At 46.6% G+C, this 14,580-nt stretch overlaps 2 protein-coding genes across 9 annotated transcripts in view; one reads left to right on the top strand and one right to left on the bottom strand.

Annotated features, from left to right (window-relative positions):
• Positions 1 to 27: 27 nt before the first annotated feature.
• Tmem208 (transmembrane protein 208) lies at positions 28 to 2,269 on the bottom strand. 2 transcript variants are annotated; one of them, XM_013154981.3, is made up of 6 exons: positions 2,059 to 2,248; positions 1,447 to 1,542; positions 846 to 905; positions 629 to 765; positions 387 to 471; positions 28 to 300 (listed from the first exon to the last, which is right to left on the bottom strand). In XM_013154981.3, exons 1-6 carry the CDS (start codon positions 2,143 to 2,145, stop codon positions 163 to 165), a joined length of 603 nt encoding a protein of 200 aa, XP_013010435.1. In that variant the 5' UTR covers positions 2,146 to 2,248; the 3' UTR covers positions 28 to 162. The 2 variants fall into 2 exon arrangements, 1 of the variants encoding a protein (XP_013010435.1); XR_010047008.1 differs by having other exon boundaries at positions 199 to 300; positions 603 to 765; positions 2,059 to 2,269.
• LOC100734543 (F-box/LRR-repeat protein 2) overlaps positions 2,218 to 14,580 on the top strand; it is a 23,764-nt gene continuing 11,401 nt past the window's right edge. For 4 of the 7 annotated variants that reach the window (XM_023565991.2, XM_063247496.1, XM_013154979.3 and 1 more), the window contains exons 1-2: positions 2,218 to 2,307; positions 5,677 to 5,778. In XM_023565991.2, coding sequence (XP_023421759.1) covers positions 2,284 to 2,307; positions 5,677 to 5,778 — 126 coding nt within the window. In that variant the 5' untranslated portion in view covers positions 2,218 to 2,283. The remainder of the gene's footprint in view (positions 2,308 to 5,676; positions 5,779 to 14,580) is intronic. The other 3 variants (XM_063247499.1, XM_063247497.1, XM_063247495.1) reach the window with 3 other exon arrangements.

Here is a 14,580-nt window from a genome sequence, read left to right as displayed (position 1 = left end):
CTCATTATCATCCAGACAGTCATTAGCCATATTTTAAACCATTTATTTAACAATCCTCTACCTTGGGCTGCTTTTGGCCCTGGACTAGGGACTCACTGCTCCATGCACAGAGGACATGCAGCCTGATAGTCACCTGGCAACCTGTGGCCACAGTGTTAATGGCTATAACCGCTTCATCTGCCGCCGTTCCTGTCGGCGCTGCCGTTTTTCATTGTGCTCTGGTGCTGGGACCCCACTGTCTGCCGTGAACCAGGGGCCCAGCACATTCACCCACAGGAGGTAAAGGGCTCGGCCTGGAGCCTAAGAGAAAAAAAATAACTAGAAATCTGGTACAAAGAATGAAGAGTGAGGGTTAGGCACTTTCTTAGGAATCCTAGCCTACGCACCAGAAGCCAGAAGGACCAGACGTAGAGGGAAAAGCAGCTGAGCACCTGCACGATGGCTGTCAGCAGGATCACATCCTTGAGGTGCCTATGGACAGAAGGGAGGCTGTAAAGGCAGTAGACGGGTCCCTATTTAGTTCCTTCCTACTCTCTTCAAGTTACAGGTTATAGGTCTTGGGGTCTCTGGGCCCCAGCGCCCCAGCCCTGGGGCCCGCTCACCTGGGCTGGCGGTGGGGGACACTCACTCTGCCATGCCCTGCTCCATGTTGAGGTCCATGCCACCATCCATCAAGGCCCCATCTTCTGAGAAGGCTGCTCGAGCCATCGAGCTCATAGAGTGGTAGCTAGCCCCATAAACTGCCAAACTAAAGGCCAGGGCAATCTGCAGAGCAAGAACATAAGTGTCAAAAACCAGCCATTGACCCTATACACTCACCCGCTTTCCAGGATGAGGACACTTACCCAGGCCCAAAATGAGGCAGATGAGTAGAAGAAAACCAAGGTCACAAGGCAGTAAATGGCCTGTAAGCAAAAGCAGGGTCATGCTGGGAGAACTAGAGCTACTCCCAAAACCTAGACTTACTTTCATCTCTGACCAAGAATTAGGCAAGGTTGTAGCAGGAGCCAGATTTTTTTTCCTTTCTTTTTTTCTTTTTTTTGCAAGGTTAGAAAAAAAAAGTCCTGCCTTTTGATGCCCACATTAGACTAAGAATAAAGGTTCTGTGTATCTGGGAAGGGAAGGGCTGTGAAATCTAGCTGGGACTCACTCCACTGCTTTTTTTCTGTATTCGCTTTTACTAGTCAGCAACTTCCAGGTGCACTGATCCTTCCTGGGGTTTTTGTTGTTAGTGGTTGGTTAGGTGGTTTGTTTTTTTTTTTTTTTTTTTTTTAGTAATGGGGGCTAATCCTCAAATATGCTAGACGAGTGCTCTACATGTGAGCCATACACCATTTTCTTTTTGACTGTAGTTCTCTTCTGATGCCTTGGCACCACCATTCCTCACCACACATATCTGAGGGCTGTGGGGCTATAAGTGAGCACAGAAAATAGGCAGGTACTTACATTAGCCCCCAATATGATCCGCAGATAGAACTTCAGGGTCTCCTTGTTCTCTTCAAATATCTGCTTCTTCCCTCTTGTGCCCACTTTGCCCTTGGGCTGCACAGGGATGATAGGATGCCATCAGGTCTCTTCTCAAGCACGGTCCTCCTCGCTTCCCACACCGGCCTGATTAGGCACTCAAACCTTGTACAGTCCCTGGGATGTTCACCCCTCCCCTCCAGCCCATCCGATCTAGAGCTGACACCATCTTCATAGAACCTCCAGCTATGATCGCTTCCTCCTGGCTTAAAAAACAATTCAATCCTAGGCTAAAACTTTTTTTAGCTACTTTGGTAAGGTTTAGCTTTGGACTGACGACCTCTTCAGTGGGGTTGAATAACTCCCTCTCCAGCCTTTGCGGCAGCAGTTCACATCTGGAAGTGATGTCCACCCCCATCGAGCACTAGTTCTTTGGTAGGGTCCTGCGCCACCGTCTCCCGCCACCCCCGGACCCCACGCGCTCTAGTACAGTCTGGCCACTGGAGTGCGCCCCCCTCATCTCTTGCTGTCCTTGGCCTGTTTTTACAGTCTCAGCCCAGAGCAATTTTCTGATGGCGATCCCACCCTCCTTACCGCCATTATACGACACAAATAACCAGCCAGGCAAACAAGGGCGAGCAACTGAAACCACAGGCAGTAGGAACCACATCGGCAGAGCATACACTTCCGGTACAGATCTAAATCATCAATTTCTTGGACGGAAGTAAGGGCTACTTCCTTCCTAAGCCACGCCTCCAGAGTCACTGGGACTACACTTCCCAGAAAGCATTGCGCGGGGGTGGATACTGAAGGGATGCAATGGCGGAGTCGCTGCCCCTGGAGGTGAGAGGAGAATGTCCTCAGGCCCTGCTCTAGACAAGCCCCGCCCACGGGGTCCCGAGCTTTGGGGAGGGGCTGTCAATTTGCCCTACCACTACCGCCTGGTGAAAGCGACCCGCCCGGCGGATCCCGGGACCTGCAAGGTCTGGGTAATGGCCCGCTTTTGGGCCACCCTGACCCTTTAGCCTGGGGAACCACCTCTTTTTCCCCATCAGCCCCGGGAGATGACTGCCCTCTCACTTTACAAGGACAGACCTCCTGCCTACCCCCTTCCCTTGAGAGGGCCGTCCTCTCCCCCTCAAGTCTGGAAGATATCCTCTCCATCCCATCGTCCCTGAGGGATAACTGATCTTACCCCTATTGGCCCCCTCAGGATGATCGTTCCCTTGACAGCGAAGACAGACTTGCTCCCCAGATCCGAGGTCCCTAGTGATGGCTGCTCCTACTCCTTTCACACCATGAGATGTTTGTTCCTTCTGCTTAGCTAGAAACAAGAATGCTGTGGTGGACCAGGAGATAGATTTTGTTCTCTGTGGTTTCTAGGAATGGCTTCTCCATCCCTTTTGTTCTGAAGGTTATCTGCCTCCTCCTGCTGCCCACAATAAATATGACACTATCCCGTCAATCCTGAAATACTCCCTTTTCTTAGCAAAAACAGGCCTGCTCCCACTTCAGTGAGTTCCCTTCAATGGCATCCCTTTCCTCTTTGCCCCAGAGGATTCATGCATCCCCATAGATCCTATGGATGACGAATCATATTTATCACTTTTAGCCCTTTGGGAGGTGACTCATGGGATGACTACTGTGTGTTCTTCACAACCTCCTCTAGTCCCTCTACAAAGACCACCCTTTTCTCAGCTTAATGAATCATGCCCCTGCCCCAAATTATGACAAGTTTGTTCCCTTCTTGCTTTGCTCCTGGACTAGCTACTCAGCCCAGAAGAAAGGATAGACACTAGCTTAGTTAAGGGAGGGTTCCCTGCCACCCCCTGAGAAGGAGGACTTGGTTAATCACAGTCCCCATCAATAGTTTCTTCACTATGCCTTCCTTTTCTGACTGAGGCTGTACTGTCAGTCATTCTCCTCTTAGTAATGGTGATCTGCTTTATGTCCCTACTCCCTCCCTGAGCAAACTTTTGGTGAAAATAGAGATAGAGTACTGTCCACCCTTAATTTAATCCAGTGAACCGAGCACCTACTATATGCTCAGCAACTGAAAAGGGAAGGAGAGATCAGGATGGGCTAGTGAAGTCAAATTTAAGAAAAGACATCCTGGGACTGGGAATTTAGCTCATAAGCACCTGCCTTGCAAGCAGGCGGCCGTGAGTTCAATCCCTGGTACCGATTTAAAAAAAAAAAAAAAAAAGATCCTAGGAAAGAGCCCAAATAAACAAAGAGAATAAGCATATTGTATTTGTAGAACAGGAGAGAAAATGGATTAAGGAAGCTGTGGGACCAGCAGGCCCACTCTGGAATAGAGGACTAGCATTGCTAACCCAGGAGTAGATTTTGTCTGGAGAGTACTAGGGAACTCTGAAAGTTTTCACTGGGGTGCGCTGATATTGAAAACAGTTTTTTAAAAGGAAAATTAGCCTGCAACTATAAAAAATACAATAGCAAGGACAAATTTGGAGGCAAGGAGGTCACGAAGGAGATTGTAGAAATCTATATAGAGAGTAGTGAAGACTTGAGCTACTAGAGTGTTGATGTTGCAGAGGAAGAAATAATAATATCACCATTCCAACAACCATTTATAAATCTAGTGTTCACAAAAGCAGATTTTTAAAAAAATGTACATTTCACACATGCAGGCTCCAGCTTAGGAAGGTCAAGTACCTTGCCTGAAGTCATGTAGATAAGATGTGGTGGACCTAGGATTTGAATGAGTCTAGGTTAGCCTGGCCTTGTTTCATGCTTGTTTATGGAAATCAGGGACAGAAAAGTGTAAGTCTGATATATTACCAGGACTATCAGGCAGGGTATATTCTTGGTACTGAAAGGGAAATTTAGACTGGGGAGAAAGTATGAATTTAGGTTGAGATGAAAGCAGTGGCAGTTTGAGAATTAGCTTGTAGCTCAGAGCACTTGTGCAAGGGCCTGGATCACTCCCCCAAAAATGATGGTGAATGGGTCTGGGGTTTAGCTCAGCGGCATAAGCGCCTGCCTTGCAAGTGTGCGGTTGTGAGTTCCATCCCTGGTACTGATGAAAAAGGAAAAAGACCAAAAAAAAAAAAAAAAAGATGGTGAACAGTTTGAATAAAGAGCCCAGTGGACATCAACAATGCTGGACTAGCACTTGGAAAATAGGACAATATGAAGTTATCACATTGTTGGTTATTCCTATTTTTATAAATAAGATTAAAAGACCTAGGTCCAAGCTCTGAGAGGCACAGAAAAATCCGAAACATGGCAGTCTGAAGTGCTGAGTGAAAGCCTAGAAAATAGTGTTATAAGACTTAGATGATTCTAGAAGAAAACACTAGTTAATATCAAATCATTCCTAGCCTCACAAATGACCCCTATCAGAGTCCATGTTAGAGCCTCTAATTAAGCACTGCCAACTTCATAGAACAGGTGGAGGGAGGACGAGAGCTGCCTAAACTGGTTGTTGCTGGGATGGTGTCTTAACAGCCAGCCCGAAGGCAAGTTGGCATTGGAGAAGATGAAAGAGTAGAGTCCCAGGGCTGGCCCAGTGAGGACAGGAGGAAGGAATAGGACTCCACAGAATCAGAGGAGCTCCTGTCCTGCTGTGTTCTAGATCTGTGCAAAACACTATACTGTGCTACTTCTCATAGTAGCCTATTTACATCTTGCTACAATTGCCACTTTACAGGAAAACCAGGCTCAGAGAGGTCAGTTGGCAGAGCAGAGATTTGACATAGGTTTATCTTGCCCCAATACCCCAGGGACTTTCTACCAAAATGAACAGGAAGTTTGATTCTTGGCCTTTTTTTTTTTTTTTTTTCTTGAGACAGGGTCTCCCTACATAGTCCAAGCTGGTCTTGAACTTGATGTATTTGAGTTTGGCTTCAATCTTGAACTTGCTGTGTTTGAGCTTGGCCTCAAACTTGTGGTGATCCTCTTGCCTCAGCCTTCTGAGTGCTGGGATTGCAGGTGTGCATCACTACATCCAACTGAGAAAGTTCAATTCTTAACAGTTAGCACAAAGGGGTACCCAGACAGAGGTTCAGTAAAGATTTATTCACAGTAAAGATGCTTGCAGGCTGGAGGGAGAAGTGAGTAGTCCTGAAACGTTGGAGCCCAAGATGAACTTTGAAGGCCCCCAGTAGACCCACTGTGCTATCAGCTGAAGCGGATTCAGAAGGCCTCCCAGCTCTAACAGCCCCTAAATGCCCTGTCTTTTTCCTTTAGATGCTCACATACATTCTGAGCTTCCTGCCCTTGTCAGATCAGAAAGAGGCCTCCCTCGTGAGTCGGGCTTGGTACTGTGCAGTCCAGAATGCCCTTCGAGAGGTATGGTGTCCACCCACCTGGCCCTTCTCTCATCTCTCACTTCACCTTGCTCATGGCTCTGCTTATACATCATCCATCCATCCATTCATCTTTCTATCCATTCACATATATTATACATTATACATACTGTCTGTAGATGCAGAGCTAGGGTATACAGATGAATATGACACAGTCCCCTAGGGTGCTCATAGTCCAGTAAAAGAGACTAGCAGTACGAGTGGTCACAATGCCATGTGCTCAGTGCTGTCACTGGAATGAAAGGGTGCAATAGGGACATGAAGGACATACAAAGGACATTGGCCAGCAGAATCAGTGAAGTCCTCCTGGAGGAATAAAATGACAATGAAGGTTGGTCTGCTAGGATGGATAACAGCACAGGTGGAGGCACCAAGGTATGGAATAGTTCTGGAAACAACTCAAACTGAGACATATGTGGGAAATGAGACTAGAACAGGGTCAGAGTGCAAGCTGAAGGTGTGCGAGGTGACAGAGCTTGGGCTTTCTCCCTGATCACTGTCACCTTTAAAGAATGTTAGGAGAGGTGTGTGATCAGTGTCTTAGGACTCTGCTGCAGTGCAGAGTGGACTGGAGAGGCTGTCTGAGAGGCCTGTGGGGAAGCAGCCCAGCCAGGAGGTGAACGCAAACATCTATGCTATTATTAATGATTGCTCTTATTTTAACTTGGCTTTCTTTGATTATTAGTGAGACTGAATGGTTTTTCCCTGTAGCTGACCATTTTTCCCTCTCATTTATTCGTATTTTTTATGCACTGAACTAGTAAAGTCAGTATTTTTCTTACTCATTTGTATGAATTTTTTATACATTAAAGAGATTATTCTTTATATGTTTATTGAAATATATATATATTTTTTTTATCGGTACTGGGGATTGAACTCACGACTACCTTTGCAAGGCAGGCGCTTATGCCACTGAGCTAAATCCCCAGCCCCTCTTGTATTGAAATATATTTTAATGTGTTTGCCTTTTAACTTGATCATCAGATTGGTGTTTTTATTTATGAAACACATGAATTAAATTTCTCTGTTGTTACCTCTTAACATGCCCCCCCCCCACCTTTTTTTAAACAGGGTCTTGCTGTGCAGTTCAGGCTGGCCGAACTCACTCTGAAGCCCAGGCTGACCTCAAACTCACAACAATCCTCCTGTCTGTCTTAGCCTCCTTAATGTGAGGATTACAGATATGCACCACCACACCTGGTGAACATCCCTTTTCCTCTTATATCTCATTGTTGTTTAAAGATCGTTTGCTTCTTCAGAAATTTGATAAATATTAGCCGGGTGTGGTGGCTCACACCTATAATACCAGCACTTGGGAGGCTGAGGTGGGAGGATCCTTGGGAGTTCGAGACCAGCCTGGGCTACAAAGTGAGCTCAAGGTCAGCCTGAACTTCATAGCGAGACCCCATCTCAAAAAAGACACACACACAAAAAAAGAAGAAATTTGATAAATATAATATTCATATTTCCTTTTTTTTTTTTTTGTACCAGGCATCAAACTTAGGACCTTATGCTTGCCATGCAGGCACTTGTATGACTGAGCTGTATCTCTGGCCTCTCTTTTTGGTGCCAGGACTCAAACTCAGGACCTTGTGCTTGCCATGCAGGTGCTGTGCCATTGAGCTATATCCCCAGCCCATATTTCTCTTTTTCAAAAAAGTTTTTTTTTAGAGCAGTTTTAGGTTTGCTGCAAAAAATATTTCTTTCTTGCCAGATGTGGTGGTACACAGAAGAGGCTGAGGCAAGAGGATCACTGTGAGTTTAAAGCCAGCCTGAACTCTACAGTGAAACCTTCCTCAAAAAGACAAAAAAGAGTTTTTCTTTCTTATGGTTTTTTACTGGCGGAATTTATTTTTTGTTGATCAAATTTATTTTGATTTATGTTATGAGATAAGAAGCTAACCAGGTTAGTTTTCAAATAATCCCAATATAATTTATGTCTAACTTCTTTCTTACTGGATTAGAATTCTCCTTGACCACATAAAAATGTATGTTTATAAGCCTGGTCTATTGTTAATTGTCAAGTGTCAGTGATGTTTGTATCTAAACAAATTTGATTCTGAGCTTGTTGAAAATTTAAATTTCAAGGTATCTAAATGGCAAAATGCAGTTAGCAGTTGAATTTCTGCTCGAATGCTGGGGATTTAGCTCAGCGGCATAAGCACATGCCTTGCAAGTGTAAGGTTGTGAGTTTGATCCCCGGTGCCGATTAAAAAAAAAAGAATTTAAAAGAATTTCTGCTCGAGGAATTCAGGGGAAGTTCTATGTAATAGATTTGGATTTCATTAAAGAATAGATATGTCAGGCACCAGGACACATGCTTGTAATCCCAGCTACTCGGGATGCTGAGGCAGGAAGATCATAAGTCTGAAGCTAAGCCCTGCAATTTAGCAGGACTGTTGTAATAAAAAGAGCTGGTAATGGGGGCTGGAGATTTAGGTCAGCGGCAGAAGCGCCTGCCTTGCAAGCAGGCAGTCGTGAGTTCGATCCCCGGTACGGATAAAAAGGGAAAAAAGGGAAAAGACCAAAAAAAAAAAAAAAAAAAAAAAAAAAAGAGCTGGTGATATAGCTCAATGCAAAGCCCCTAGGTTCAATCCTCCAGAACCACACATACACACACACACACACACACACACACACACAAAGGTAGAGAAGGCAGGGAGCCGGGCGTGGTGGTTCATGCCTGTATTCCCAGCACTCAGGGAGCTGGATAATCCATCCCTCTTCCCCAGAGCAGGCTACAGAAAATGCCCTAGGGAAGGATACCAATCTAAAATCCAAGGGACAGAAAGCAAGGAACATCTTTAGAGAAAGTTGAGGAGATTCCAGAATGAGGAAGGCAGATAGCCAAGGTCAGAGAGTATTTAAAGGATCAAATGGATGATTAATGATGTCACAGCCCATAAAGAATCAAGCAAAATAAAGAACAAAGCAAAATAAAGAATAATATATGCTACTCAAGGAGGCCACCCATGGATTCAGCATTATCTGGCATCTGTGAGAAAGACTCTAGGAGGGTTGTTGAGGAAAGGAATTTCTCCCATGGAAGAAAGAAAGTAGGCAGAAATGAGAAGGTGACCTGGGACTGACAAAGAGATTTGTTACATACTGAAGGGAGAGAATCCCTAGAGCAGAGGCAAATGCTGTGGGCAGAGGAGGTGTTGGCAAGACAGGCTTCAGTGCACAAGACTTAATCTTGCAAAGGTTGAAGATGTCACTTCTTCCTAAGGCAGCAGAGGGGTGGGGGTGGAAACATGAATCTGCAGAGGAAATTCCTCAGATGCATCTCCTTCCTCAGTAGCCCCTTTGCCTGGTGAATTTAGATGCCAGGATGTCTCAGGAGAGTGAGGAAAGGCCCTCAGAGGAGAGGTTTGGCATAGTCACAAGGCAGAAGGAAGATGGAAAATTACTTGAGATACCCTCAGATGTTCCTGTCTGCGCTGTGCTCTGAGGAGATGAGAGTGGGGAATATGCACCATTCTGGAACTCATAGGGCGACAAGCACAAGCAAAAAGGAGTGTATTTGGAATCTGTACAAAGCTTACTGGGAATGGAGAAAAAAGCTCCAGAAAAAACCCCATGGAGAAGAAGACTTAAGAGAGAAATAAATATTTTCCAAATGAAAAAATAGGAGTAGGTGAGAAGTGGGGCGCCCCCCCCACACACACACACACCACCATCAGACAACAGTTAGAAATGGGACTTGCCACAGAGGCTGAGGCAGGAGGACTGCAGCTTTAAGACCAGCTGGGACAACTTAGAAAGGACTTGTCTCAAAAAGACCTTACAGTATAGCCCGTGGTACTTTCCTAGCATTAAGGCCTCCTCATTCAGTCTCTAGTACTACACACATGAGTGCATGTGCACACGCGTGCACACACACACACACAACACAGAGAGAGAGAGAGAGAGAGAGAGAGAGAGAGAGAGAGAGAGAGAGAGACAGAGACAGAGAGAGAGAGAGAGAGATTTAGATGAGGAGAAATAACAAGAGCAAGAGATTATGATTTTATCCCCAACTCTGCTGTCCTAAACTCTCACAGACTTCTAGCCACCTTTGTTCCCTTATATCCACAACAGTTGAAGTCCCTTCCATTCCACTTTCTTGATATATTGAATTTTGTCCCTTTGCTGCAACTCATGGCTTCTATCTAGTTCATGTCCCTTACCGTCTGCCAGGAATATGTCAGAGAGCTTCCTCCTCACTGGGCCTTGGCCTACAGTTTCTCTGGCTTCAGTCCATCATTGATCTTATCAGCTGTGTGAGCCTTCCAAAAGCAAATCTGACTGTGCTCTCACAGTCTGCTCAGGACAGAGGCTAAGCTTCCTGGCTGGCATTCAAGGCTCTCTGTATCAGATCATGGCCTACTTCTTCAGCCCTCCTCTTTTATGCCTATCCTTTCTGAAGCACCCCAGCTCTGGGTATTTCTTTCTCACTCTCTCTCTCCCTCTCCCTCCTTTATATACTGGATATTAAATTCAGGGATGCCCTACCACTGTGCTATACCCCCATTTTTTTTTTTTATTTTGAGATAGTGTTTTGCTGTGTTACCAAGGGACTCAAACGTTGAATCCTCCTGCCTCACCCTCCCAAGTAGCTGGGATTACAGGAGTGCACCACTGTCCCCTGTAAGATGATGAATTCAGATTTGGGGTGTTAGGGTTATCTGGAGAGAGGTCCACGAAGCAGCTGACTCCTAGGGTCTAGCGTTCAAATGTGGATCACATGTGGATCAGAAAGATGGTAGTTGGAAAAATTACCCCACGGGATGAAGTACAGTGGCCAGAGGACACAGTAAGTGTATATATGTGCACTTGTGTGTGCTGTCCAGTAGAATGAATAGTGGGAGCCCAAAAGAAACCAATGAGTGGGCTAGAATGTGAAAAGACAGCCAGGAGGGCAGCGTCTCAGAACCACGATGAGAAGAAACATCAAGGGGGATAGCTGTTGACCTCCAATAACCAGTGGCACAACAGAGAGGACACTAAGAGGTTGAAAAGAAGTCCCATATGTTTGGTGACCTTGCAGGTGGGGAGCTGTTGCCAGGGGTGAATGTTTCTGTGGTGGAGCTTTTTTTGTTGTTGCTATTTAAGTCTCTATTGTTATCTGAGTATGGTGGTGCATGCCTATAATCTCAGCACTGTGGGAGGCTGAGAATAGAGGATTATAGTTCAAACCTAGTCTGGGCAATTTAGTGATTTTAGAGAGACCCTGCCTCTAAATTAAACAAAAAAGGAGAGGAGGACTAAGGATGTACCTCCATATGAAGGCCTAGCTTCAATCCTCTGTACCATCCCTCCCACAGACACCTGTCTTTTTTGAGGCTTCCAAGAAAGGGGCAGGAGGAAGGCAGGAAGTGCTAAACAGGATTCCTAGAGGAGAGCTGGGGCAGCTCAGCAGGCCAGAAGGGGCTTGGCTGCAACAATAACAACAACAACAACAAAAAAGGAGGCAGTTGGCCGACATAAAGGGGAAGGGGAAGGGGAAGGGAGAGGCTTCTCATCTGATGGCCTTGGCTCCTTTTGAAGCAGAACAGGTCATGTCACAGAAAGCTGGTGGTGCGTTAGACTGTGAACTGGAGATGATGGTGAGCTTGGAAAGAACTCTGTGAAATGTGAGAAAGGAGTGGGAGGCTGGATGGCGGAGGCCCATGCTGGCAATGTGGACAAGAAGGGAGACTGCTTCCTCGGCTGCATTCTGTGTCCCCAGCACGAACTCCAAGGAGGCATCTGGTCTCATCATCCCTTGCTATGCAGGGGGGCGGGGGGGCACAGCAGCATGATGAAGGCAGGACAGCGAACCCTCAAGAAAGGCAGAGGAGGTGAAAAGCCTCCCGGAGGGCAACAAAGGAGGAGATAGGAGAGGCACAGTGGAGAGCCAGGCCCCGGAGCACAAGTGAGGCAGAGGAGAAACAAGGAGAGAGGGAGAAGGAGGCGAGTCCACCAATATAGACCTGAGTTTCTCCAGCTACTCAGAAGCTCCAGATAGAGTATTGGCAGCCGAGCCACATGCTTGTGGGCACCTAGGACCCTTGCATACCTCAACACCACCATATCCCAGAGAGCACATGGAGAATGCTGTGGGCAGCAACCAGCTCCCAGGTGTGGGCAGGAAGCAGTGTTCCAGTCACTGATGCTGTGGAAGACATTGACCCCTCAAAGCTAGCAATGGGCTATATCTCAGAGGCACAGCCTAAAATGCTGGACCTGATGATTTCTTATTCCCCTGACCTGCCTCTGCAGTTCATTGGATCCGTTTGTCTCAAATAAGGATGCAAGTAAATGTGGTGCCCCAAGGTACTCAGGCTCTGCACAGTGCCCTGGGGAGCCCTGTTGTCTGTCCTTGGATTGGTCACTGTGGATCAAGAGCAAAACACAGCTCAGGTTCTATTCTCCGCTGCTGTCTCCTGCCTGAGGGATGTAGCTCCTCTCCAGTCACCAATGCCCCTGAGCACCAGGCCTACATTCCCCCTTGGTCTTCTAGAGAAGAGCATGTGTGTTAGCTTTGGAGTCCTGTAGTGAGAAAAGGAAGGCATTTTCCCTATCAGGTGGCATCTCTAAGCCTGTGCACAGGCCTGCTGTCCCAGGGCAAAGCTTCATTAGATACCACAAAAACCTGTGCTCCCACACTCAAGGGATTTGTATCACTTTTAGAAGGTTTGGGGCATCTCCCAAATGATTTTTTAGTTGCTTCTAAGATACAAACATGGGAAAAGGACACCAAGGGTAGATGGTTCCTCTGTGCATGGGGCAGTGGAAGCTGGAGTAGTGCCCTTGCAGTCCTCTCTTGGACCTCTAGAAGTATCTTCTTAAGGTCTGGGAAGGACCAAAGCCTACAACCCAGGATCCCTGCTTGTGCCTTCTGGTGTGCACCCAGAGAAATGAATATTGGTTTGGGGTGTTTTGTTTTGTTTGTACTGGGGATCGAACTCATGACCTCACACTTGCCAGGCAGGCACTTATGCCGCTGAGCTAAATCCCAAGCTCTGAGATGAATATTCTTAAAGAGCTCTTCCTAGGACCGTACATGTGGTATATGTCCAGCTGACCTCAGGGGCAGGGTAAGCCACTGAATGATGGCTTCGAATAGTGGTGGCAAACCACAGTGGGCTTTTGTATCTTTAGAAGTTCTAAAAGGTCCAAGGTCTGGTTTAGAGGCTGCTCTCTCCCCACCAAAAAAAAAAAAAAAAAAAAAATCATGGGGGCCCAGAAGTGGTCTCAAGCTTCCTCTCTCTCAGATGACCCTCAGGCCAGCCCTACCTATTTATTCTATGACTTTTTGCTGCCCTGGCTTAGCCCCTTGGTGACTGCCAGTGCCTTTCTTTGGCTATTTGTCAACCTTATTCATAGGGAGGGAAAAACACTCCTGGCTGCTTAGGCTTTGAGGAAGGGAAAGAAATTGAGTACCTGCAAGTGTCCCTACCAAAACTGGAGCCCGCAGGGCTCTTGGGTTCCTCAGGCACATATAACTGGTAGGGGTGGGCACAGCATGGGCAACCAAGCTGCTCTAAGCACTGTACCCCTCGGTTGCTTACTAGGAGACTGATTCATCTGCTATGCAGGGCTTGGCAGTGACTAGAGACATGCTTTTTCCTTCCTTTTCACAACCTGTCCTCTGATCTTTCCCTCTCTCTCCCAGCCCCATCCCACACTGGGATCTTCTCGAGCTATCCTTAAATCTGAGGCAGGGACCAGGCTCTTGGGGCCACAGCCCCTCATGAGGGAATCTATTGTGAATGCTCCTCTCACTGGCAAGGACCATAATCCAAGTGGGCTCTAGAAGGGAAATCTGGCTGATGGCTGATTAGTGTGACAGAGATCACAAGCCGGGTCCATCTGTTATGTACACTCCCCACCATGACAACCATGGATAGCCCCTTCTATCTAGCACAGAATCCACACCTAAGAATGGGTTCCATGCTTCCTGGGAGAATCCTGTTGATAAGACATTGCAGAAGCCCATTTCATCTATCACTTCTACTCTTCTCATTCCTTCTTGGTGCTGTTCTGTGGGATGTAAACAAGGAACAATGACTTGTTTTGGAGTTACCAACAAGGTGGTATTTGGGGGAATTTGCTTTCCTGCAACAGGACCACAATGATCCTAAAACAGAACCTTGTTTGAGTACCAATTGTCTGCAACCTGAGCAAGAGGTTGGGAAACAGGGCTAGGATTTTAGAATCCAGGCCCTCTCTTCCTTTCCCCAAAAACTTATTCTGCACAAAGTGACTTCCTCTGGGCTTCCCCTGTCACAAGATCTGGGAAAGTTCTACCTCTCTTTGCCCGGGGACTCAGCAGACTCTTTCACAAGCCAGCTTATTCCCATAATTTGTGCCTTGAGCTTCCCTCCAGGGTCCCACCCCATTCTAACCATGCACCACCCCCATTCTTGCTCCTTGACCCTGTACATCAGGGCCTGTTAAATTATCTTGGCACCTCCAAGACTTGTTTTTTGCATCTGGTCCATCCTTCCTTATCTGGGCAGACGGATGTCCCCTCCAGAGATGTGCTAGAGGAATCCTCAGGGCTTAATTCCAGGGAATCCTGTAGGTATTTCACACACACACACACACACACACACACACACACACACACACACATCATTACATATAAAGTCCATTTTTGCAAACATTCATGTGCATGGGACATCTGGTATCTGGGTCACAGAGAGTTGTGATGAGTGGCACATGCTTCACTTCTTCCAACTTCCTGTTGTTCTTAGGACTATTTATATGTTCTCTAGAAAGTGGAGAGTGCTGGGTGCTTAGCCAAGGCCAAATTCCT

This window comes from Cavia porcellus, unplaced genomic scaffold, assembly GCF_034190915.1.
Source record: "Cavia porcellus strain 051 isolate PalLab524CR breed Dunkin Hartley unplaced genomic scaffold, mCavPor4.1 scaffold_4, whole genome shotgun sequence".
NCBI classification, from domain to species: Eukaryota; Metazoa; Chordata; class Mammalia; order Rodentia; family Caviidae; genus Cavia; species Cavia porcellus.
The sequence above is the reverse complement of the archived record's forward strand: the minus strand, read 5'-3'. Positions and strand labels throughout refer to the sequence as shown.